Source organism: Aspergillus melleus (genome assembly GCF_016097325.1).
Source record: "Aspergillus melleus strain CBS 546.65 chromosome Unknown contig6, whole genome shotgun sequence".
Lineage (NCBI taxonomy): Eukaryota > Fungi > Ascomycota > Eurotiomycetes > Eurotiales > Aspergillaceae > Aspergillus > Aspergillus melleus.
The window spans coordinates 1,800,758-1,825,773 of NW_025763375.1; the positions used below are offsets into that span (position 1 = coordinate 1,800,758).

Consider the following 25,016-nt stretch of genomic DNA (forward strand, 5'->3'; position numbering starts at 1 on the left):
ACAAATGTATGTCTATGGGTATTAATCAGACTAGTAAATATACTTGTGTGCTTCCCTATCGTCAGTCAGCGGTAGTAGTTTCCATGGAACTCGTGGGTCTAAAATAGCCAGCGTATTTGAAGTAACATCACCCCCTGTGTTGAGCTTTGCACACTTTGCTGGTTTTATTAACAATTTCTTTTAAGATTCGCATACAATCATTTCTTGTTCTGAGGGTCTGGATTTTGATGATAAACGGTGTGTATGCTTTTGGTCTCCAATATGTCTTTTGGGATCTCTCTTAACAAGGGAGTTGTGCATCTCGAAAACTCCTTCATTCTGCTTAGTCGACTTCGAGTTCCGCAATAACGTTTACATTCATATGATACAGTCAGGATATTTTAAAGGCTCCTTTTACGATGGTTAGGTCTGTCTGTCAGAGAGCCCTTCTGCTTGTGCTTTGGGTAGGTTTGACAGAAAGGTATGTTGTTTCACGGAGCCTCCAAGCTGCCCTGTTGGTTTAAAGTTTGATAGGAATACTTGCGTTACATCAGAACCTCCTTTGTGTCCTTTTGGTCTCAGCCTCTCGCACTTCCCAAACGGAGACGCTCGATGGTGTTTAATGGGTCTGGTTTGGGATGGCTCATATTGTGTTCTGGCCACGAAGGACCCAGGTTCATGCCCTCGTGGAAGTCACTATGACAGCTGCAAGTGCGTATATACACCAACGCAAGAGTCAAGCTGCCCACCAGAGACGACATTGAAGAGCGGGGCATGCGTCTCATTCAAACATCCGGCATGCCTCCTAGGTGCCACTTTCAACGGAGGACATTGTGTAAATCAGGAGCAAACTACCTTCCCACCTGGCTCAACTCTGAGTGGAAATGCATGTGTATCCCATACGGACCCTTCTTGTCCACCACAAACCACCTTCAATGGGCAGGTCTGCCTCTCTGCTGAGCGCCCGAAATGTCCTCCCGGGTCGACCCCGGCGATGGAGTTTGCCTCTTCCCCGAGACTCCTATCTGTCCAGAGGATATGAGTTTGAGCGGCGAGCACTGTGTGTCTTCCAAGTCTTCAAACTGCCCAGCCGAAATTGCTTTCGACGGGATATCTTGTATATCCAAGGACCGGCTTAGTTGACTCCAAACTTATATTTTTTGACGGGCGCATTTGCGTCTCAGGTGAGCTTCCGTTTTGTCTCTTGGGCATGATCTTTGACGGCCGCTCCTTTGTGTCAAAAGCCAGATCGACTTGTCCAGTCGGGACATTTCTCAACGGAGAACATTGCACGTTTGTAGTAAGCCCTTTCCGTCTACCCGGCTTGACGTTCGACTGTCAGACATGTGTTTTTGATATCCAGCCGGCTTGCCCTTCAGATACAGTTTTCGACGGCAAAACGTGGGTTTCTGATGCACATTTCACATGTATTTCTGGTACGACATTCGACGAAGTTACTTGTGTGGCTGAGGACTGGTCGAGCTGTCTTCCTGGAACAGTGTTTAATAGGGATATCTGCGTATCGACTATCTCTCCTGCAGGTCCTTTGAGTATCAAATTCGACAGTACTAAATGTGTAGCCACTGCTTTGCCGTTCTGTCCATTGGGGCTATTGTAGGTCGGAAATACTTGTCAGTTTACTGAGTATCCTGTTTTTCTGTCAGGGATGACGTTCGATGGTAAGCGATGCTTGATTTGGGGTGGGCCCGGAATTCTTTGAGATGTATGTATGTCCGTCCAATAGTTAGATAATTTCTATTGTCGCTTGACATCCTTTAAAGTTTCCATTGGGAATGCCGGAAATAATAATGTTATTAGTGGTGGGGAGGATGTTGAACAACGGGCATTCTCCATTTTTTCCAATTATTATTTTCATTTTTCTGTTGTCGATCATGCTGTTGTTGTCTTTCCCCATCTATCTTTAAGGAACTAAACGTATGGAAAGGGAAAAAGTATTGGCGATTTCTTCCGGATTCAAACGAATAGACAGCCTCTTTTTTACTAGCTAAAGAATGTTCGTAAATGCAAAAAGCCCTATCGATAATGTAGAAGGTCACCCTCATCCAACAAATTTGAGGCTGCTGTATCAGATAAAAAAGTAGAGTTCCCCCTTTTCCGTATTCATCCGGCGGTACATTCATGCCTCACGCCCCACCGCCACCCACAAACTTGGTCACTGTTGCTGCGTTCTGCCACAACCCCCCAGCCTACTGCGTCCACCAAGCATAATTCAGCTGGAGGAGTCGAGTGCATCTCGTCTCTACTATCTTGTCCGTTAAAAACACGACCCTACCCATCTTGCACCATGTACTCGCCCTACAAGTGCAGGACCTGCTTGAAAGGCTTTTCCACGAAGAGTCATTTACGTCGACACGAAGTATCGCGTGAGTGCCGATTCCATCACAAGGCACACGGAAGCCTAATAACTAGCAGATGTCGTCTCTCGTTCCCATGGTTGCTTTTTCTGTGCCCAATACTTTTCTCGAATGTACCATCAAGCACACCACGTCTTCTGTGCTTTCATATACTAATACCCTTTCCTAGCGATGCTGCTCGTCGACATGCAAGAAAGTGCCCACATAGATGCGACCGGCCTATGCCCCATACTCTGAAGAGGGGAAAGCCTAGAACCTCGTGTGATTACTGTGCCATGGCGAAGGTTGCTTGTGACGATGGTGTTCCCTGCGGAACCTGTTCGAGCAACTCTTTTCTATGTAGGTATTCACGCGTTTCGGGCACCATCCAGCCGGACTCGCCTCAGTTGCCTAATATATCACCTTCTGAGGAAGAGGACACGGTCGCCGGCACAAGGGAGTGCCGGATGTCCCCTGCTACCCAAGAGTCTACGGATACTGCATACAAAGTGAGAATTCCGTTTTTAGTGAATTTCTATCGTGAAACAAATTCGTGCCAGGACTTTTACACGGCTCTTGAATCTGGGAGGCCTGAACCTGGGCAGCGGTGCGGACCTTTCACCAAGCCAACCGAGGCTGTAATTATGTCATCGGCTTTTGCACAGGCTAGCCTACCTGAAGAAAGCTGCGAGGATTTACCCTTCTTTGGGTTTCCCGGAGTCAATTCGTGGAGCCAGGAACCTTTCGATGACAAAGGCTCTGAGACTATGGCTGAACCGCAACTTTTCTGTTTCAGAAAACGTGGTGAAGAAATTGTTAAAGAGCTTAGCCGCACCGCTGACAACAGCGGGATGCCAACAGAGGGAGCTCGGGACAGCTTATATTCTGCGATTGAGCAGGGCCTATTCTCGGTGACAAATTTAGTCGAATACACTCAACTCTACCTGCAATGCCTCCGCCGACATTGTCCAATTATTGATCTGCCAACCTCGCGTATCTCCTCTGTGTCATCGCCACTTCTGTTGGCCATGTTCCTGGGTGGATCAATTCTCTCCTATCCAAGAGATACTTACCATTTAGCCATCGAATGCTTTGACCTCGCAGAAGAGTGCATCTTTGGTTTGCCTATATTCAAAACAGGATGTAAGGATTCTGGAGCTCCCGAGAGTCGACTGCCGGATCTCGCTGAACCATTGATGGCCGCGATTATCATGATAAATCTTCAAGTTGGAAGGAATGATCCCGGTATTCGACGAAGAATCAGACGCCAGCGTTTCCCACCGTTGGTGTATGCTGCACGGTCGCTGTCACTTTTTCAAATCGCTCACCGAAATACATCCCTGCAGCCAGTATTAAATGGGCTAACATTTACAGAGAAAGAATCTCTGATCAGGTATTACATTTTTCTTGAGCAGCACAAAGCATTACACACTAACATTTCGGACAGGACTGCGAATTATATCTTTCTACTAGATTGTCAGTTCGTAGCGTGTTTTAGGTCTCCTCCGCTTATTACAATTGCTGAGCTCACAGGAGACCTTCCGTGCTACGAAGGAGATTTCTCAACTGAGGGGCCATTGTTGTCTACAGCCACTGACTACTATAGACGGTCGCCATCACTCGTGGGTCTTGTGGATACACTCATGGATGATTCTCAGGAAAAGCTGGACAGTCTTTTAACTCACCATGTCAGCGTATTTGGTTTGTTTGCGGTAATCTGTGGTATGAATTATGTCCGAGTCTAGTAATTTGCCAACTAATTGCGCATTCTTAGGCCTGCATTCAATTTTGTTCTCTGCTTTCGCTAGCAATACTATCTGTAATCAACTAGCTCGGCTGAGACGAGCATTAAGCCGATGGCATTTGCTCTGGAAAAGCACAATGTCGCAAACCCCGAAAGATGAATTGGGGTTGATTGGCTTCATGATGTGCGGGGAGGAAATATGGTTGCTTGCAAGAGCTCTGTTGCAGATCGATACGAAGGAATTTGTCCAGGATCTAGATTGTTATTCAGTGGTGTCGTTCGTGTCACTGCTGAGGCAGCAGACGCATGAGATATCGAGGGGACCAATCTATGAAATGGATTAGCTCTCTATGGGTCCCGACATCACTGTCGAATACACTACTTGCTATACTGTGGCTATACAGATTCCTACAGATAAAATAGACTTTAGGCCATGACATAACAATGCAATCATCGATCTCCCCGCCACCATTAACAGCCGCGAGAACGATTATTTGACCTCCAGCCTGTAGTTATCCCACCAGTGGCATAATTCATGCCTCCAACATTTTGGAATATACGCTTCCGCCAACAGCACAATCATAAACCCCGCTTCATCATCCACCGTATTATGGATAGAGAGAATGAATGAGACAAGTGATGAATGATAACACGGTGCTCCGACTCAGCGACCAAACTGTTCAAAATACTTCCGCCATTCCCGGTCTGCACTTTGTACACGCCTATATCTCCGCTTTAGCTTGTTCAGGGCCGGAGGCCCACGGATCGGGGTCCGACTATTATTATCTACAACGGATATGAGCTGCTCTTTCCCGAATACTAACCTTTCTTGTGACAAGACCCCACCCCTAAAATACCACTCGGGAAATACCCACCCACAATAGTGGGAGCCAAGAGTTGTAACGTGTCCTCGGAGCGAACCATATCATATACTCACTTTGTATCATCAGAATTGACGGAGAATGCTGCCATTCCTTCGCTCTCGTGGTGCATAATTCTAGTATAAAGCAGCTCAACTTCCAGCAAAACCTCCAGACACCGTTTCCCGGCATAGGCGATAGTTAAATTTGGAGTTACCACCTTCCGAAAGCCCCGCACACCATAGGTATGCTGGTAAATGCTGATCCATGCGTACTTTGAATTGTTCATTCATATACTCGCTGTTCAGATTGTTGAAATGGTAGAAGTGTAACTCATTGAATGTGCCCTCAGGCAGCTACTTGAACCGATAAATCCATCGCTATAAAAATGCAATAAACTATAGGATGCTGTTCAATACCAATATTTGAAAATCCAACGCCACACTAGGATTGTAGCTAACTAGCTTAATTAGAAAAATGTTTTCATACAGTCCAACCAACACATGACAAAGTCGGCAAATGAGGTGACGGGACGGGACCGGGCGGGACCACGGCGGGTCGCAACCGAGCTTCTGACCAATCGGGATTTATCCACACGGGTCATCTACCAATTAAGTCCATTCCCAATGACGAATTTCATAACTGGTTGTGGATAGGTACAGAGGAAACCCTTTGCAGACTCCCGATGAGGGTGTCATTCTCTCAAATCCACAATACAGTTCCCGCGTCTTTCTAGAGGAAAAATGTAGTGGAGAAATTGCGCCTCGGAGACCAGGTGCGTTTCGGTATTCGGATCGCCCAATGCCCCGAGCCAATATTCTTTTACGGAGCGAAGCAAGTATAAAGGTTCCTTGAAAAAACGAGAGGTAGGAGTTCTTCAATCATCAGAGACGCTGCAAACCTTTCAGCGGTGAATCCTTCCCATCCCATTATCAATTCCTACCAGGATACGACCTCCAATCACTCAGAAGTTGCGATGACGGGAAAATACCTTTTGACCGGAGGATATGTGGCGACCTTGGACGACTCAATTGGCGACTTCGCCAAGGGCGCCGTATTAGTCGTGAATGGTATCATCGAGGCAGTGGGAAATGTCGAAGACCTCTCCACCACCGACGCCGAAATAATCGATACAACTGATGGCGTGGTGATTCCCGGTATGGTAGACACCCATCGACATGCCTCTATGGCTCTGACTCGCGGCTTGGGAGCCGACCAATCGTTGCTTCATTTCCTCTCCAACACCTACCTCCGATGGCTGCCAGCTACTGGAGTCAAAGACATGCATCTATCCGCTTTTGTTGGCGCCCTCGAAGCTCTTGATTGTGGCGTCACGACCATCATTGATACATGTGAATCGTTCCATTCCAAAGAGCACGCCGAGGCGGAGCTCGAGGGTCTGAAAGATTCCGGAATTCGGGCGTTTTTTGCCTACGGCATGAGTGATGGCGAATACAACGGAGCTCCCATTGGCCAAGATGCGTGGAAAGCTCGGTTGGACCACCTCGCCGAAATGCGTGCAGCGAACCCATCCAGCGAGAGCCTGGTCCAGGTGGCGTTGCAGCTCAGTATTCCGGGAACTGTTCCTTTCAATCTAACGGCTGCCGAAATCAAGTTTGCCCAGGAGAACAACATGCTGTGTTGTTCTCATTCGTGCGGTCTTAACAATTCGGTTATCTCCACTGGCCTTGATGAAAGGGCTGATAGTGGTCTGATGTTGCCGGGTCATGTCTATATCCACTGCACAAACCTCTCGGAGCGCCAGGTCAAGCTTATCGCAGAAACCAAGGGTAAAGTATCTATTGCGATGGAAACAGATATGCAAATGGGCATGGGCATTCCGCCCATTAGGTTTTGTCTCGAGCACGGCATTCAACCGTCACTAAGCATCGACACCTCCGCCGCCGTTGCGCCGGATCTGTTGTCTCAGATGCGCCTAGCGTTGCAAACGCAGCGCTTCCTAGACAACCTAACCATCCACTCCCGGCGCCAAATTCCATTGCATTTGGATTACACGGCTCGCGATGCTTTGCGCTGGGGCACCCGTAATGGGGCCGATGCAATTGGTCTAGGTGACCGGATTGGCACCATTACGCCTGGAAAACGGGCAGACCTTGTTTTTCTCTCGAACAAACGTTTTTTGACTCCCTCAGCGTATCCCGTTGCCACCGCTGTTCTGCACTCAACTGCCGCCGACGTTGACACTGTCATGGTGAATGGAGTCATCAAAAAGCGCGATGGACAGCTCGTCGGCCATGACATTGCGGTAATCCGCCAGAAGGCCAAGGCTGGACAGCAGCGTATTCTTGACAATCTTGCAACAATGAGATCGGAAATGACGCCTGACGAAGTTAGCAAGTATCTCGAGGATGCAGAGCGCTCGACCCGGGTTAACCTGGGACAAGCTTACCTCACACATGTTGCCGGTGATGGGTTTAGATCTACTTAACCCAAATGGTGATAATTCACGAGACCTTTGTGGTCAGTGTCGCATGCGCCGGCTTTGATTGAATTGATAATAAGAAGGTGAAATTCCAATCTCTAGCTGTCTCGGTTCCAGAAAGATATCTTCAATTGGTTGAAGGTGAACGAGGACGGGTATTTTTCTCTTGTGCCCCGAATGGGAGAGCTAGTAATTTCTTACTCTCTCAGCCGTTCAACGTGAGCCAGTGGCCACATTTTCTATCACCCAAGCAATCTTTATAGATGAATGTCAAAATGGACATGTACAAAGTCTGCCAATTATTCTGAAATATAGACCGCGGCTATTGTGTAAGAATACGAAGTAGTACCCCCTTAGACCTTCCTATCTTGAATCGAGACACTATGCTGCATGTAGATTCCTTCCTGTAGGAAGTAGGGGTCCACCACGGTGCTTTGGGTTGAGAACCCTTGCGACTGTTTGACTGGCTCCTTATAATGTCCCGGCGATGTTGACTGTCGAACCTCTGTCCAGAACTTGCGTCGACCGAGTCGAAAGAGAGGGCGAAAGCTGGACATTGATGCAGCGGTGATGGCAACTGCAGCCTCGGTACACGTCCACGCTGCCATCGGAACTTGGTTAACTTTGCGAGTATGGTTAGCAATGAAATAAGAAGAGAGAGTAGGAAGAAATACAGGTCATGTCGGGCCCAGAATGTGTAAACTGAATCATGGCCACGAGGCGAACAATGTCGAAAACCAGAGTTCTAAGTCGCGTTAGATGTCTATAATTGGAGGGAAGAGGGTTGAAGGGGCCGTACAAACAACCAACCAGGAAGACAAACGACAGCAGCACCCGTTGTCTCTTCGAAATGGACAGCGACCATACTGGCTTCAATGGTATCACTAGTAGAATCGCATCACTCAAGATGTTGGGAATTTGCTGTGTATAGAACAGTTTGGCAGGCTCAATACATTGGCCATCCAGTGTGGGGATCCAAAACTTTTGGACTGGGATACACTGCATAACACTCATAATGTAAACAGCGAAGGTCCATAGTATGACGAATGAAGCCATAATGTTCACGGTGAGAGCCATGCTACCAGTGGAAAAAAGCCGCTTATATAGAGCAAGTATCGATAGCTTGGTAAACATTATGCAAGTCGTATAGACGAACGAGTTTGACCAGCCAATCTGCTCCCCATTAGCGATGCCTTTTTGGCAAAAGAAAAGCGAAGCTGACCTTCAAATAGACAGTGAGGTTATCTGGAGGAATCTTCTCTAGGTGAGACCCTAGCCCGTTGAACAGTACTGCACGCAAATTAATGATTCACACAACAAAATGATATCAGATTGCCAAGACAGGCTGTACTTACTAATGACAGTTCCGATCGAGCACCCATATTTGAAAAGCTGTCATCGATCAACATGCGTCATGCGGAAACCACGAGAGATGATGCACACCAGTGCTACAAGAATCAGATAATCGTCTAGAAATAGACCGGTACCTGTGATTCGTCTTGCCACGAGGCGAAGGGCAACGGCAACCGTCGAGACGATGAAGGCGAAATACAAGCTCACGACCACGGTGCGGCGCAGGTTCTCATTGGGATGCCCGAAATCCCCTGAAGCGCCACTATCTGACACTTCACTCAGCGACATCGAGGATAACTTGGCCAATAAGCTGGCTAAGTGAAGCAGGGAGGGATACGGTGGGAGGAATATGGTGAGACGATGGCGATGCTCAATGCAAGTATTTGGAATGACAGAAAATTAAAAGCGTATTGGAGGCGAGAGAATCATAAATAAATTCTGGAGAGTAAAAAAAGGAGTCGGCGGCTTGGAAGGGGGCATGCTGTCACTTTGATACTTTTCTACATATCACATCGGCGTTAAAAGCCCACACAAGGCGGGATCGGATGTACAAGCCAAGGGGTTTTTTACTTGATAGTGTTCGCATCATAAGGCGGACCATTGGAGGGGGGTTCACGCTAATCTATAAGTTCAACCCCTAGTGAAGAAGGGAATCTTATTATTCGAATCAAGGCTTTGTGGCTATTGTCATGCGTTTAACTAGATGCCTGTGTGTTAACTGCCTGGGCAGTGGGACGTTATCGAAAATATTAATATTGGGGCCGATCTCTGACCTGTCTACTGATAACTACCAGATCCTCAGATGATAGCCTATAAATGGCCAACGCGCCGTCGATCAGCGACAAATTTAGAGCTGTCTAGAGTTGAACATGGGATGGATCAACCCGTCCAGATATTTGGGTCCACTGACAGACGATAGACGTTTTCTTGGCGATTTTGGCGATTCATGCATGCAAGGGTGGAAAATCACTATGAGGTTTGGCAACTTTGCACTACACACGTTGTCCCCAAACGGACGGGCTTTACAAAGAGATATATGCTCAGGAGGCTGGATTTGCACAGACCGTAGCATGCGGCAATCAATCCGCGGGCTCAGATCCTCATTTTGAGTTGAGACCGGGAATGGTCTTTATGTAAGTGAAAGAGAATATCGGATTCAGACCTGTCAAGTTTTGGCAGAAATCTTGCGTTTCTTGCCCCGTTCTTTAGTGCTGGTTGTGGAGAACTAACGACAAGAAGGACCCACAAAATGATGGCATTTTGCCGAACCCTTCGATGGGGAATAAATTCACCCTTCAACTCATGGAGCCTGACTCGTCCACCTACTTGTGTACCTTTATTACGGTTCCAAGCTTGACTCCGGCTTGAGATTAACAGTGTTCAGCAATTTTGCCCATATCAGCAGACTACGTGCAACTTCATATCCAATTTTTGTACGCAACTCCACGTAATCTCAGAACACATCTAAAGCTCATATATAGATGTTAACACGAAAGACGTATCCAAGATAAGGAACCACCTCGTTGACTCACAAAAGATCATACATATTATTAAAGGAGTATGGATATGTGCAGTGTCTAGGGGGATTGTTTCTTATACATGCAATCTTCACTAGAGAGATTTAGCCATAGACGCATCTTCATGATCGGGGTTAACATATCGGAGATCGACAAGAACCAACACAGCCACCGGTGCCCTGCACCCTTACGGGAAGTTCCACGGGACTAATTGAATACTCTAACCTTTACGTAAATATCTTCTCTCTACACTTCTAGATTCGCTTGCAACCAAAGAACCACGCAAAACCCGCAATGGATTTATCGCCGAATTAACCCCGAAACCGATCTCACTTGACCTCATCTACCACTATCATTTGTCGAGACACTTCCATCGCCCGTGAAGTTCAGTCTTGGCGGGTATAATACGATGACCGGATGTAAATCCGAAGGTACGTACGACATTGTGTGCGGAGGTCAATTAGAATGTAGACTTGCACTTCCATGTCCTATTTATACCCATCTCCCTGTCGCTCAAGAGTTGAAATTTCTCGCTCTACAACTTGACAAGAAACAATAAAAAAGAATGGCACTCACCCTTCCACCCACAGGCTTTGGCCTGCTAGGCATGACCTGGCGTCCGCAAGCAACCCCGGACGAGCAAGCCTTCGCAGCCATGAAGACCGCCATCACCAACGGCGCCACGATCTGGTCCTCCTCGTCCATCTACGGCATGCCCCCTAACGAACCCACTGCCGGCCTCTCTCTCCTACGTCGATACTTTGAAACTTACCCCGAGGATGCGCCAAAGGTGACACTATTCATCCGCGCCTGCCTCGACGCAAAGACATTCGCGTCGACGAACACCCGTGCAGGGGTGCGGGCTAGCTACGATGAATGCGCCCGTGTGCTGGGCTCCGCCAAAAAGATGGATATCTTTGGTCCGGCACGTTTGGATCCAAATGTGCCTGTTGAGGAGACGGTGGGTGCGTTGAAGGAGCTGGTAGACGAAGGGAAGATAGGGGGTGTGGGATTATCGGAGGTTGGAAGTGAGAGCATTCGACGAGCTAATGCGGTTGTGCCAATCAAGGTCGTGGAGGTCGAGTTCTCGCTTTGGAGTACAGATATTCTGCACAATGGGGTGGCTGGGACGTGTAAGGAATTGGGGATTCCGATTCTCACATACGCCCCGCTTGGGTACGGATTTTTGACAGGACAGGTCAAGTCTCTGGACGATATCCCCAAGGGGGATATACGGTTGTTGTTTGGGAGGTTTCAGGAAGAGGTTTGTCTTGGTTCACCCTGTTATTGGTTCGTCGGACGACCAGCTGATTGTGCTCTGAATTTGCAGACCTTTCCCAAGAATCTTGAGTTGGTTGATAAAGTGAACAACTTCGCGAAACGTAGAGGCGTGACGCCCGCGCAGCTGGCTTTGGCGTGGATTCGGGCACATTCGAATACGGAAAACTGCGGGATTATCATTCCCATTCCCGGCGCGACGGCTGCTGAGCGAGTGGAGGAGAATTGTAAAATTGTGGAGTTGTCGCCGGGGGAAAAGGAAGAGCTGGATGATATTCTCGTGTCGTTTGATGTGGCTGGAGCGAGACAGATTCCTGGCCTGGAGCATCAGCTTTGGGGGTAACCGGCTGTTTGGTGCGTTTTATCGAATATGAAGGGAGTGGAGTGAGAAAGTTCCTATAATGAGGCCATTGTGGAAAGGCCTCCAGCCATCGACTATTATTGTCCTTAATATTGCAATTGCAGACAGAGGACTGTTTTTACTCCGTTCTTTCTATTTTGCCAGGAGGAGAGCTTTTGACACATTGTACCTGTCTAATTATTCCAGTTTTCTTTTAGTATTTACGAAGTGATGATAATCCACATAAGAAGCTCTCAATGGGAGTATATAGGAATTCTACATGTTTATGCGAGACAAGAATAGACCCCTGAGTAAGCTAGGAGAGCGACAAAGGAATACAGATGATGAACGAGATTCATATTGTTCTGGCAAAGAAGGGGCGATTCCCAGTACAACAGAAATTTGCAATTAGTGAATTGAGAACTTGAAGGTGCATATAGATTTTGAGAACAGAATGCAATACAGCTCTCAAGCATAGAAGTCAGCGGTCGCTCGGCGTTCTGCCATTGTTCCGTCTGGAAGACAAGTCTTACAGTTAACAATGGGGAAGCAGTTTCGGCCAAGCAGCGATGCGAGAAAGTTCAAGATGCATAGAACAGAGAGTAAGGGTTATCAAAGATCGAGCGCGGCAGTTTCAAGTCTCAGTTCTCCCCACTGCAAACAACTGACTCCCAACCCATGGTATCATAAACGAAATACGGAACTCTGTATTTCAATAGTCTACCTGCGAGAGCCTATCTTATACTAGTTGATCTGCTTGAGCGCATTCTCGAATGACCTGTCAAGTTGCTCAGTGATGGCACCAATGGACTTGCTCTCAGGATCGGTAGCTTTGTTTTCCAAGGCATCTGACAGTGGAAAGCATCGGCTGTGGAGGCTTTCAAAGTTGTTGAACATGAAGTCGGACTTGTTGGTCTTCTTGATAAGGTCTTTCTGTGAGAATGTTAATACCCGTTTCATTTGATGCTGATGGAGCTGAGACTTTACGATTTTGATCAGATCACCAAGCATAGTCTCTAGGCCTTGCTTAAACTTGAGATGAGCTGCAGTGAGGGTCTTGCTGTCCTTATCGTTGAAGTCTTTGTTCTTGCTGACATCATCGAATGTGCGCATGATCAACCATTCCACGTTGTAAGCGAGAGTGCGGATAGAGGCGATGTCAGTCTTATTGTTGTATACCTTGACTGCTTTGTCAAGCTCTGTGACACCAGTCCCGATTTTGTTGAAGCCATCGAGGACGGAACGAATGTCATGAGGTTCAGCAGTGGCCACTGGAGAAGCATGGATGAGATTGACCATGAGAGCGAGAATAACAACAATAAGAACAACGCGGTTCATCTTGATAGCCATTGCGCAAGAGAGGATGACAACGAGGTACTAGAGATTTGGGAGCTCCTAGTATGGAGCAATCAGTTCAGAAATGGGGCTTAATTGCAAATTTGTGCAAAAACACTTACGTTGAGAGGCAGATATGGAGACTAGAAGTCTATGAAATATTGAAAGGAAGAAGAGATGGATGAAAGGGGGAAAGGATAAAATAGGAGGGAGCTTGAGGGGACATTTATGTGCGTGGCGTACACATCCTAGAAGTTGTTGAAGGCGATAGGGTATTGCCTGGAGAGCCCAGATTCACAGCATGCTTCTGGAACTTTCCGGCTGGATCCAATCAGCCTACTAAATATAGGCACAGGTGTATCGGTAGAAGCAGGATTGGAGGCGAAGATCACGAAGTCTCGGCCGAAGTTGATAGTCTTAACGGGAAGTCACGGTGGATGACATGACCACATGCACCTGGTTGTTGTGATAGGTACCTAAAATAGTTGAACCTAAATTCAGTTTAGATACGTTATCAATCTTCAACTCCAGACTCTATTCCGTTCATCTTGGTTGTGGCCTGAGTACGATCTACGTTCTGCGGCGCTGAGACGCATATGGAGTCTTAGTGCCTCAGTGTATGCACTACTTAGGCATCTCCTGACTAGAAATCCAGTCACTACGTTCGGTCGCCGTGCATAGAGAGAGCAGCAGAGCCAAATGGGGATATTTGATCCCACAATTTGAGTCTGTCGGTTAGTAGCGGTGAATCTATTCTCGTCCTATTCCACTTGTTCTATGCGACTCATGGACTAGAGCATATGTGCAACATGGTTTCTCGGCGAAGGTTTGATGAAAAGAGGGTCATTTCTGGATCTGACCCTAGCTTGTCTTGTTTATCAACTTTTCTTGACCAAGCCGTTTCTCTCGTTCTTCAGGCCATTCATATGAATTAACCTACCTGTTCAAGAGGAGAAAATGTAGATCAAAACCCGACTCATCCCAAGTTTCTTCTATAAATTTCTCAGTAGAATTGTTTTTGCAGCTGTGAACTTTGTTAGGTGTCAGGCAGCGAAAGTAAAAGAAGTCCTACGCAAGGGCAATTAGATATGGTACCCTCCAAGTCTCAGACATCTTTCAGTACACAGTTTCTTAAAAGCGAGCATGAAGAGGCTACAGCTATCTGTAGGATACTTGTTTTATGTCACCTGCAACACGCTGGGGAATGCCACTAGAGCGCCCATCACGCGGCAAGACCCATACATGAGACTTCCCGGAAGACATAGTGGTAACAAGGCCACAGGTGGAGCACCAATGGGGCTAATGGGGTCAAAGGGTGCTGTATAAATAAAAGAACTGGGGATCTTCCATGCACGCTTTTTACTAGTGAGGATTTTTTCCTTTCCTACTTCCTCAACTGCCACCTTACAATTACCCCTTCGATCCACGTTCGTTCGATTACCGTTACATTAAGACTCAAAAGGATAATCCAGCACCACCCTCGGTTTGGAACGCAAATCACAGACGAGAATGCCCGACAAGCTAAGAGACGATATGGGACCCCATCCCGTGTACTGTGGAGACATTGTAAAGGTCATACAAGAGCTTCATCGTGATCTGTCACGGAAGTGGAAGCTGTACGAGAAAGAAATCAGGGAGACTTGGCGACAATGCGACAAGCTCGAGCGAGAAGAAGTCCTGATCGGGAAAAAGGCTGGAGGATTGGTTCTTGATAGTTACGATGACGAGTCGAGGGGTGAGATAGGCTTCTTGATCCCTGAATGGAATCTTCAAGACCTTGCAGAGCCGGATTCTGATCTGCTTCTTGATCTGATCGAACATCGAGCAACAAATTGGCTGAGTGACCAATATTTAATGGGACCAAATGGTGAGCTGGGAGATGAAAAGCACATCCTCGAGACCATTGATTGTGGCGACACGCCGTACGAGGAACTGGAAAATGAAAATTTTAGATGCTTTGCCTCTGAGTATCACTATGGAGAGCAAGTCCATATCCCCGAGCACCAGCGCCATGGGCCAAATGGCAAGGATCTACCAAGATGCACTCAGCCGGAAATCATTGGCAACTTTATATTGGCTCGCCAGATGCACTTTCTTCAGATGATGAATCTGGCCATTTGGGAGATCCTCGCCTTGCACTGGAAACATGAGAAGGCAGGGGTCTACCGAGAAAAGCCACAGGGACCAGGTACATTGACCTTGATATGTTTGTGCATCAGAGAAAAGAATCCAAAATTTAGTTTGTCGAAATTGCGGGATATGGCCTCTGACAACAAGAAATCCCTGGATGACTGGGCCTGGCTTTGTCGGACAGACCCTGAGTACCTCATCGACATGATTTACATCTGGTTCTTGACCCAACCCGGGCTCATTGCTGACGCAGATGATCTCCTACTTCCCACGATGCATGACAGAAATGTCTCCAGCTGTCTGTTTGAAATGTTGCATACATTCGTACTCAATGCTGCCGTGTGGGACTATATCGCGCGTCTCCTCGGCGCACTTGTTGACGCCAAGGACAACGATCGATTCTGCCGTACCGCCATCCTACAAGAGTTAGTCAACGTGATTCACTTCGAGTACGAGCGATCGCAAGACTTGCTTAAACGTTACACGCAACGCAGTGTGGGCCACGGGCATTTGAAGCGAGTGGATGATCCCAACAACGCCAAATCCCGTGTTGTGTTGACAACCAAGCCGGCTAAGCTCACAAGGTCAAACCCAATCGCTCACTACATTCTGCGTCTGTACCAATCTGAGACCAAAGTTGCCGATGCAGGTCACTGGCTGCAGAAGATATTCAGTCTTTATCGTTTGAAGAATGAAAGGGCCAAGGTGGACGATGTCGCGGGACGCGAAGTTTTGCACGAGCTCGCGGTAGTTGTCGGCCTTTTCAGACACCTAAAATCTTTGATGCAGCTGCCTCCCTGCAACCCCAGAAAGTGTCAGACATACATCAATCGCATCAAAGCGATGAACCCCGAGATCGAATCCATCAAAGAGAGCCTCGATCTGTCGGAACTGGCGGTTCCGCCGGACCGCCTTCGATGCCCCGGGATCGCCTTCAAAGCTCTTAACAAGGTTGACGAGGTGATTGAAAGCTACACCGGCACCCATCTTGCAAAGCTCTACGAAGAAGTTAACGAAAGTTGTTTCCTGGAGATACGCCAAAAATGCGACCGGAAGAAGGCCCAAGCGCAGAGAGAAAGAGACTCTATAAAGGGCAGATTTCCCATCACTGAAACTCCCGTCGAACAATTGCGTAATAAGGAACGCAAGCAGAAGCCCAAGACACGCCCAGCAGAGCCTCCAGTACAGATTTCCCCAAAACATACCTACATACGTGGACCGCAGACGGTTCCTTCTCAGATTCCCGACAAAGTCGATCCCTTCAGAGTTAAGCCTGAATCATATGAGGTTTTTACAACATTGCTTTCAAGGAATGAGCTTCGCGGATCGCTTTCTTGGACGGCCTTTACGGCGGCAATGACTGACGTGGGATTTTCTGTGGATCACAAGTATGGATCCATTGTCACTTTCGAACCTCCAATCTTTCGCGGCCATCTGAAATCATTTACATTCCATCGACCGCACGAATCTCACATTGAGGGATTCCGTCTGCTTTGGTTGGCACGTCGCCTGAAACGAGTCTATGACTGGAGTATTGATAGCTTTGAGTCTGTGTGATATGATGGACATTGTTCATCTTAGTTTCCCAGGCAAAGAGATAATGCTTTTCTTTTTTTGGAATTGCGTGCCTGTTTGATCTCAAATTTGTTGATCTACGATGGTTCTCTCTTTAGCTATGTACACCTTTTGCTTATTGTCTTCCCAGTCCTTCTTTGTATGTTTTGCAGGGTTTTGTAATTGCAGAATGTGATTATTTCAAGATCATACAGTCCTTATAGTATCTTTCTCGTACAGCCAAATTCGCGGATTATTTGGATAACCTTGCTTGACTCTGTTCCCACCTGTAGTCCTTCTTGACTCTTTCCTTTTTTTTCATTTCTTATTGGCTGGGCCCTGAGGTGACCGAATAATCCACCATATACAAGGCCTCCAAAGCCATTACGTCACATACGTCAATCAACCCCTTCAAATAATGGCGTTTGTCTAAATATCATACTAATAGGGTTGGTGGTGAAAACTGTCATTCATGTGTAATACTATCATTCAATATCAATTGAAGGAAATGGTAAAGCAAGCGTGCAGACAACAGAAGAGAAGTGTCTTGTGTGAGAACCTGTTTCTAAGCAGAGGGAACAATTTCTGCTTGTTTTCCATTCTTGATAGGCATGTAGCTCAAAGGGTCCCTCGGGTCTGGTCGCACGGGGTGTTTGTAGTACGATCTGTTAGCCTTGTGAAGCTTGATCTCGACGTCCATGGATACAGGCTAGACATGATTAGCAGCGTTTCACGCAACTGGGTGAAGATAAACCCTACCTTTCCCAAGGTGTTCAATGCTACGTATCTGGGCTGTGGTACTTCAAGGTTGTTCCGGATGAAGTGCCGAGCAGCGATGGTAGCAGGAACTTGTGCAATATGTTTCACACCTTCCTCGGCCTGCTTCTTGCAGTTTGGGCAGTTTTCCAGAGAACCGCTAAAGTTGTAGATACTGCCGACAAATCCCTGTGATCCCGGTCCACTGTATGAACCTGCGGATACTTCGCCCAAAAAGACATTGATGGTATAGGGTGCTCCACATAAAGCGTATCTGTCAAAGTTAGTGCTCAATTGCTTATGGTAAAGGAACTGTGGCTTACTTGTTGTAGACGACGGTAATGACATAATCATCTCGTTCCTTCTCATCGTCGGTCTTGTTATTGGAGTCAGGGATGCGGGCATACAGATCTCGGACGTGGTCTCCGTATAGCTCGCACACTCTGTTGATAATAGTTTCCCTGTCAGCGGGCTTTTTCTTTGTTCCTGTCTGGTCATCCTGCAAGATGCCGTAATCATAGTTCAGGTCACGCCATTTTTCAACATCGTCTGATTTGTAAAATTGTCCATCGGGCTTGCGGAATGGTGTCAGGTCGTTGTATCGTGCTTTTGCACTATATTCGTCGTCAAACCATTTTTTGTGATCTCCATTTTCATTTTGACCGCCACTTCCGTTCAACGCCTGCCAAATGGCCGTCAACCGGTCAATATTGCTTTATCAATGTTAACCAACACTATCTAACAATACATCTTGATTCATCAGTACTGACCAATGGTGAAGCCAAAAGATTGGGTCAAAAGCTGCCACAGTAGTGCTTGACATGTGGCCAGCGCCCCAAAGATGGATATTATTACCGTCGGGACGGATAAAGCTGGAGCCTCCAACAAAGTTCTGAGGTTGTCAGAACAGATCTTGTTGTTCATCAACAGTAGCCACATACATGGACGTTATTGTGAACCGACTCCACGGAGTTTGCTTCCTTCGCATTCTCTTCTTTGGGGTACTTAGTGGTTGCAAACGCTCCCCAGCTTTTAAGCTCGGTCTGGAACAACCGAAAGACCTTGTCCTGCAATGTAGGGACTGGCGTGCATTTAGGGAGCAACTCCTTGTTGCAGTGCTCGTTTAAAGCAAAGTTCGCTCGTAGCCAGTTCTGCCCCCCATCGGCCCAGATGTCTTCGTGGAAGGAGTCCAGGATACCGTACTTGGTGGTTGCGGTACATTTATCCCACTATTTGGGTATGGTCAGCCAAGGGGTTGGTCAAGGATTAGAATTTACAACTCACAGGATAAAAAAACTCTGGGGTTTCTTTTTTCGGATCCGCATGTTGTTTCTCTTTCTCGATCCTGTATTTCTCCGGAAGCTCGCCCATCGGTTTTGAAGACTCGTATTTATACAAGGGGTTATCTATCCTTTCGAGATACGGCGCGTCTCCGTCAAATGCAACTATTCTAACACTTGGCATCATGCAGAGAATTGGAAGTCGGAACTTGTCGCTGTAAGTGTCACCCAAATCAGGAGCAGTAGCAACATTGGCATGAGACACATTGCGAGCGAAATCCCAATATGGCAGGCGCCATTCATCGGCCTCTCGCTCCCATTGTTTTTTGAACTTCTCAGGGACTTTGTCGGATGTGATGAACTCCTTCATTGCTTTATGCAGTTCTTGCTGTGTGCATCTGTACGTCAGCTTTCTAGGCAGTAACACAATAATAGTCGCTCCATCCTACCTCATAAAGAGCCACGTACACCCGATGCCAAGTAGGAAAGGTGTAGTCGCCGTGAACACAGAAGCCGTCGCCCTTGACGGGGCTTTCGCCGCCCCATTCACAGAAGGGAGCACCATGAATACCAGCCAAGCGGAAATAAGACACTTCATCGTCCACGTCGCGGCATTGAAGGATTTCTAAAGCCCGCATGAACAGGGTGAGCTGAACCCTGCTGTTGTCTTCTTTGATTACGACTGGTGGTTTCTTGATTTGCTCGTTATACCAGTCGTCGATGTCCTTGCGAACATACTGAAGGCCATCATCAGGTGTAGTTTTGATGCCCGTGACCGGGTGTTTGTTCTCGAGATTGGTCGAGCCGGACATGATGCGGTAGGAAGTTTCGGATATAGGAAGAGATGTGGTCTGCTAGGTGCACTGATAGACTGAAAGACTGACAACAGCGCGAAACATGAGGGGTTGATAAATACTTGAGTCCCCAGCCATATTCGAGAGTTCGCTCTTGGTAGCAAAATCCATGACGAAACCGGCCACGGTTGCATCATCGAGCTGTAGCAACATCCTATCGATACGTGGTAGTGCTGGAGCCCTACCATACCAATTGGATAGACCTACGTGTTCCCATCATGGTTCCTGGGATATATCTCGTTTGGTCAAACCGTCCAGACTGGGCAAGTCCAATTTCATACATTATACATTGAGCGACTGTTCATGACACCCAGTATGATACCCAACGCAAGCTCGTCGAATCTAAACAATACAATACTATTATTCTGGTGCGCTGGCCCTTTAGTAGATCTGCTCACAACTGTGGCACAGCACTGCTCGCCGTATACTATAGGCGACTCTTGGATTGATTGAGAAGGCGTACCATTCAGGCCAAGGAGTGTCCTAAGAAGAAGGCCCAGATAATAGTTTATGCAAACAGCTGCTCCGGACCTCTACACGTCATATCGAATAGATCATGGCCGGCCACCAGTATATGGCGACCCATGGCACCAATCTGGATCCAGACGTATACATGGGCTGTACCAAATTTACTAACTCTCATGTCAACAAATAAAGATATACCATTGAGCAATATTATCGGATCCTCCTTGGTTTGATATGAGGTATTTCGGATGGTAGCTGGCGACAATATGGATGAGTCGTCGAATAAATTGGTTTCGGACGTTCCCCTGATCTCTCGGAAGAATACGTCAATCTTCCAACGATCCTATTCCTGTACATCATCAAAACGCAAATTACTCCCACTCCAATTAGTCTCTGTAGCCTTCTTTGTGCCGTGGGGCTTACACTACGGTGCAGTAACAAAAATTGTGTTCTTAACGTGAATGTGCATGCAACTCGGTATGGAAGTTATGGTGGCAGGTCCGCCGCCAACGATCTATGGTGGATACATTTTCCGATGTAACGCTCAGCATCTAGCTAGCCTGTTACATCGGCATTCTGTCAAAGAGATATACTCTCTATATCAATCCAGAAGAGTACTCAGATCACAGATGGGATAAGAAGATTGTAGAGATGGTCTTTAGAGCTATCCGAAGGGTTCCGGGCATCTCCCTGACGCCCAGAACCACTTGATGGCTGGAGAATTATCAAATCCACAGATCTAAGAATTGTGATAGTCATTCTTTCTCACACGGGTACAAGGGCATCTTCGTTATTTTGATAATCGCAAAAACTTCTTGTTAGCTGATACCTATGTGTTGAATCTATTTTCTCTTCTTTCTCTCTCTCTGTAGTTTATCACTTTTCTTTCTTTTCCTTTTTTTCTTTCTTTTTCTTTTTCTTTTTTCCTAATTCAATATCATCTATACTGCCTAAGACGTAAATTGTTCCAAGCCTTGGGGTTGTTCTTCCTCTGCGTCTTCGACTTTACTGAGCTAGGGTTTAAAAGTACTATATAGCATGGCAAGGGAAGGAGCGAGATCCCGGTTACCTGTCAACAATCATACTAGGGCTCTATACAGTGATGAGATAAATTCGGATAGATTAGGAGGTCCAGATCTCAACCAATCTTTCAATTGCAGGACACGCAAATAAAAGTTCTTGTCTGTGCCAGATGAGGTTTTCTGTTCTGAGGGCATTCGCAGCACCTTCCCAGCTGGGACTAGCGCATGCCATGACCCACCCACTTTGTCGATCCCTTCACCTGGTCGCCTTGATGAGACATACCGTGCAATTATCATTTCGGGATGTACTGCTAAATCCCCCAGCTTTAATACACAACTGCTTTAAATTCAAGCTTTTTCTCTAGCAACTTCAAATATCCCGAGTTTTGGGTGTTCAGCCGATTGTCCAACTTGGATACACCGTCATACACGACGTCATTGACTTTCTATACCGCAAGCCTGGACCACAAATGTCTATAGAACGTCATGATTACATCGCATGATGCTATGATTTGGCCGGCCGAGCTGTTTGAATGTGAAATCGAGACCGTTTTGAATTCTACAGATAATGAAACTCTTCTGCACATTCTCAGCATACCAGTTACTTCTCTCTCCAATTTAAATTCCATCGACAACATTCCACAATGTCCTCGAAATCCGATCCACTAGACATCTCAGCCTATGGGGTCGCTCGCTCCACAATCGTGGGAAAGCCCCTCTCCGCCGATGAGATCCGCAAGACAAACGCCTACTTCCGGGCCAGCTTATACCTATGTCTCGGCATGCTCTATCTTCGCGATAACCCGCTTCTGAAAGAGCCGTTGAAGCTTGAACATATAAAAGCGCGTCTTCTGGGCCATTGGGGCTCCGATGCGGGCCAATCTTTCACTTGGATTCACATGAACCGGCTCATCAAGAAATACGACCTGGATGTTCTTTTCGTCTCGGGGCCTGGGCACGGCGCCCCGGGGATCCTGTCCCAATCGTATCTCGAAGGTGTCTACTCGGAGGTGTATCCGGATAAAGGGGAGGATGAGAAGGGCATGCAGAAGTTCTTCAAACAGTTCTCGTTTCCCGGGGGCATTGGCAGTCATGCGACGCCTGAGACACCGGGGAGTATTCACGAAGGTGGGGAGCTGGGGTATTCAATCTCGCATTCGTTCGGGGCAGTCTTTGATCATCCAAATCTAATCACCCTGACGATGGTCGGTGATGGGGAAGCGGAGACGGGACCACTCGCGACGAGCTGGCATAGTACGAAGTTTTTGAACCCGGTTACAGACGGTGCGGTGCTGCCGGTGCTGCATCTGAATGGATATAAAATCAATAACCCGACGTTGTTGGCGCGGATCAGCCACGATGAGCTCTCGGCCTTGTTGACCGGATACGGATGGACGCCGTATTTCGTCGAGGGGAGCGAGTTGGATAGCATGAACCAGGCCATGGCAGCCACGCTGGAGCACTGCATTCTTGAGATTAAGAAGTTTCAGAAGCAAGCTCGGGAGTCAGGAAAGCCTTTCCGCCCTCGTTGGCCTATGATCGTCCTCCGAAGTCCGAAAGGCTGGACTGCCCCGAAAGAAGTCGACGGCAAGCGCCTGGAAGGTTTCTGGCGGGCGCATCAAATCCCCATTACCGACGTTAACACAAATGAGAAGCATCTCAAGGTACTGGAGGATTGGATGAGGAGTTATAAACCGGATGAGGTATTCGATAAATCCGGGAGACTGATCCCCGAGCTTCGAGAACTAGCTCCTATAGGTGTATCTCGAATGAGCGCGAACCCGATCGGTAACGGCGGTCTTGTTCGCAGGCCTCTCGATATTCCTGATTTCCGGACGTACGGACTTCGCAATATTGAGCCGGGAGTCACCGTGCGAGGCAGCATGGTCAACATGTCTACGTTCCTTCGGGACGTGATGGCCCAAAACATCAAGACCTTCCGTTTGTTCGGGCCCGACGAGACCGAATCCAACAAGCTCGCCAAGGTCTACGAGGCTGGCAAGAAGGTCTGGATGGCCGAGTACTTTGACGAGGACACAGACGGGGGCAATCTCGCCTTCGCCGGGCGCGTGATGGAAATGCTTAGTGAACATACTTGTGAGGGCTGGCTGGAGGGATACGTGCTATCCGGCAGACATGGTCTACTCAACAGCTACGAGCCATTTATCCATGTTATCGACTCCATGGTCAACCAACACTGTAAATGGATTGAAAAGTGTCTAGAGGTGGAATGGCGGGCGAAGGTGGCGTCGCTGAATATCCTTCTCACTGCGACCGTCTGGCGACAAGATCATAACGGATTCACCCATCAAGATCCCGGGTTCCTCGACGTTGTCGCTAACAAGAGCCCCGAAGTCGTTCGCATTTATCTCCCCCCAGACGGAAATACTCTCCTCTCGGTGACGAACCACTGCCTCGCAAGCGTCAACTACGTCAATGTGATCGTCGCCGACAAGCAAGACCACATCCAATTCCTGAACATGGATGAAGCGATCGCCCACTGCACCAAGGGTGCCGGCATCTGGGACTGGGCTAGCAACGACCACAACGTGGAGCCCGACGTTGTCATGGCCGCCTGCGGTGACGTTCCGACACATGAAGCACTCGCCGCGACGTCTCTTCTCCGTGAACATTTGCCCGGCGTGAAAGTGCGTTTCGTCAACGTGGTCGACCTATTCCGCCTCATCTCCGAAACAAACCACCCGCATGGCATGTCGGACCGACAATGGAAGGCGCTCTTCACCGAGGACAAGCCTATCATCTTCAACTTCCATTCATACCCCTGGCTCATCCATCGATTGACATACAAGCGACCGGGCCAACATAATCTACACGTCAGGGGATACAGAGAAAAGGGCAATATCGATACGCCGTTCCAGCTTGCTGTCAGGAATCAGACCGATCGGTATCGCCTGGCTATCGACGCGATCGATCGGATACCCGGGCTTGGTAACAGAGCAGCAGGGGTCCGTGAGACGTTCATTAACTTGCAGCTGGCGGCGAAGGAGGACACTATGGAAAACGGCATTGATCCAGAATATATTCGCAATTGGAAGTGGCCGTATCCGAAGAATCAGGAGGGAAATGTCTATACCATGTAGTCGGATATTGAACGATTTTACAGCATTTGATATTCTGATTCATTGAGGGGTTTTCCAATATAGGTTCGAGTTATAGTTCTTACTCATCCTTTTATACTAAGCTATTGAAAGCACTGGAAGCGTAGAGAGGAAAGGCGTATCTAGAGTAGAGTGGAGAAGAAATTCGATCATGCGCCGGCAGTCACCAATGGAACAGTTTTCCGCCCATGAAAATCTCTCACCCCATTTAATTGGGCACCGTGGCGCAATTGCCTTTCTAGGAGCTTCTACCCCTGCATATTGGAATTCATCAGGAAATTGATGAATAAGTCCATGCCGTTCGGTCTCAAACTACTGCCAGGTACAGAGTTGTGAAGAAGCGTGGCGATGGGGCCTGACATGACACTAGTCTCGTCTAGTTTCTCCGGTTCAGGGTTTAATATACTCTCTACGGCTAGATGAGCACGCCATGATCTTTCGAGATCTGGGCCCCTGGCTCACCGGAACCCAGTTTCAGAATGGATATTTCGCGACGGATTTTGTGACAGCTTGTGTCGTAAAAGTAGATAACGAAAATACATTGTTTCTACAGGTTAAGATGGGTGAGTGATATCCATGGTTTAGGCTTTTCAAGGCATGACACCATGCCATCCGTCTAGATTCCACTTAGCA

At 47.6% G+C, this 25,016-nt stretch overlaps 7 protein-coding genes across 7 annotated transcripts; 4 read left to right on the plus strand and 3 right to left on the minus strand.

Moving 5' to 3' along the window:
* Window positions 1-5,913: 5,913 nt before the first annotated feature.
* On the plus strand, window positions 5,914-7,386 carry LDX57_010338 (uncharacterized protein; the record flags this gene model as incomplete). The annotated part of the gene is made up of 1 exon (XM_046092092.1): window positions 5,914-7,386. The coding sequence occupies one exon, from the start codon at window positions 5,914-5,916 to the stop codon at window positions 7,384-7,386; it is 1,473 nt and encodes a 490-aa protein (XP_045948069.1).
* Window positions 7,387-7,733: 347 nt separating this feature from the next.
* On the minus strand, window positions 7,734-8,394 carry LDX57_010339 (uncharacterized protein; the record flags this gene model as incomplete). The annotated part of the gene is made up of 3 exons (XM_046092093.1): window positions 7,734-8,002; window positions 8,055-8,125; window positions 8,180-8,394. The coding sequence occupies 3 exons, from the start codon at window positions 8,392-8,394 to the stop codon at window positions 7,734-7,736; spliced, it is 555 nt and encodes a 184-aa protein (XP_045948070.1).
* A 2,463-nt stretch (window positions 8,395-10,857) lies between these two features.
* Window positions 10,858-11,871, plus strand: LDX57_010340 (aldo/keto reductase family protein; the record flags this gene model as incomplete). The annotated part of the gene is made up of 2 exons (XM_046092094.1): window positions 10,858-11,514; window positions 11,581-11,871. The coding sequence occupies 2 exons, from the start codon at window positions 10,858-10,860 to the stop codon at window positions 11,869-11,871; spliced, it is 948 nt and encodes a 315-aa protein (XP_045948071.1).
* Window positions 11,872-12,612: 741 nt separating this feature from the next.
* LDX57_010341 (uncharacterized protein) lies at window positions 12,613-13,206 on the minus strand (the record flags this gene model as incomplete). Its single annotated transcript, XM_046092095.1, has 2 exons — window positions 12,613-12,801; window positions 12,856-13,206. 2 exons carry the CDS (start codon window positions 13,204-13,206, stop codon window positions 12,613-12,615), a joined length of 540 nt encoding a protein of 179 aa, XP_045948072.1.
* Window positions 13,207-14,712: 1,506 nt separating this feature from the next.
* Window positions 14,713-16,890, plus strand: LDX57_010342 (uncharacterized protein; the record flags this gene model as incomplete). Its single annotated transcript, XM_046092096.1, has 1 exon — window positions 14,713-16,890. One exon carries the CDS (start codon window positions 14,713-14,715, stop codon window positions 16,888-16,890), a length of 2,178 nt encoding a protein of 725 aa, XP_045948073.1.
* A 562-nt stretch (window positions 16,891-17,452) lies between these two features.
* On the minus strand, window positions 17,453-19,735 carry tyr1 (tyrosinase; the record flags this gene model as incomplete). Its single annotated transcript, XM_046092097.1, has 7 exons — window positions 17,453-17,596; window positions 17,647-17,917; window positions 17,967-18,356; window positions 18,414-18,535; window positions 18,585-18,872; window positions 18,928-19,311; window positions 19,373-19,735. The coding sequence occupies 7 exons, from the start codon at window positions 19,733-19,735 to the stop codon at window positions 17,453-17,455; spliced, it is 1,962 nt and encodes a 653-aa protein (XP_045948074.1).
* A 3,064-nt stretch (window positions 19,736-22,799) lies between these two features.
* LDX57_010344 (uncharacterized protein) lies at window positions 22,800-24,384 on the plus strand (the record flags this gene model as incomplete). Its single annotated transcript, XM_046092098.1, has 1 exon — window positions 22,800-24,384. One exon carries the CDS (start codon window positions 22,800-22,802, stop codon window positions 24,363-24,365), a length of 1,566 nt encoding a protein of 521 aa, XP_045948075.1. The 3' UTR covers window positions 24,366-24,384.
* Between the last annotated feature and the right edge of the window lie 632 nt (window positions 24,385-25,016).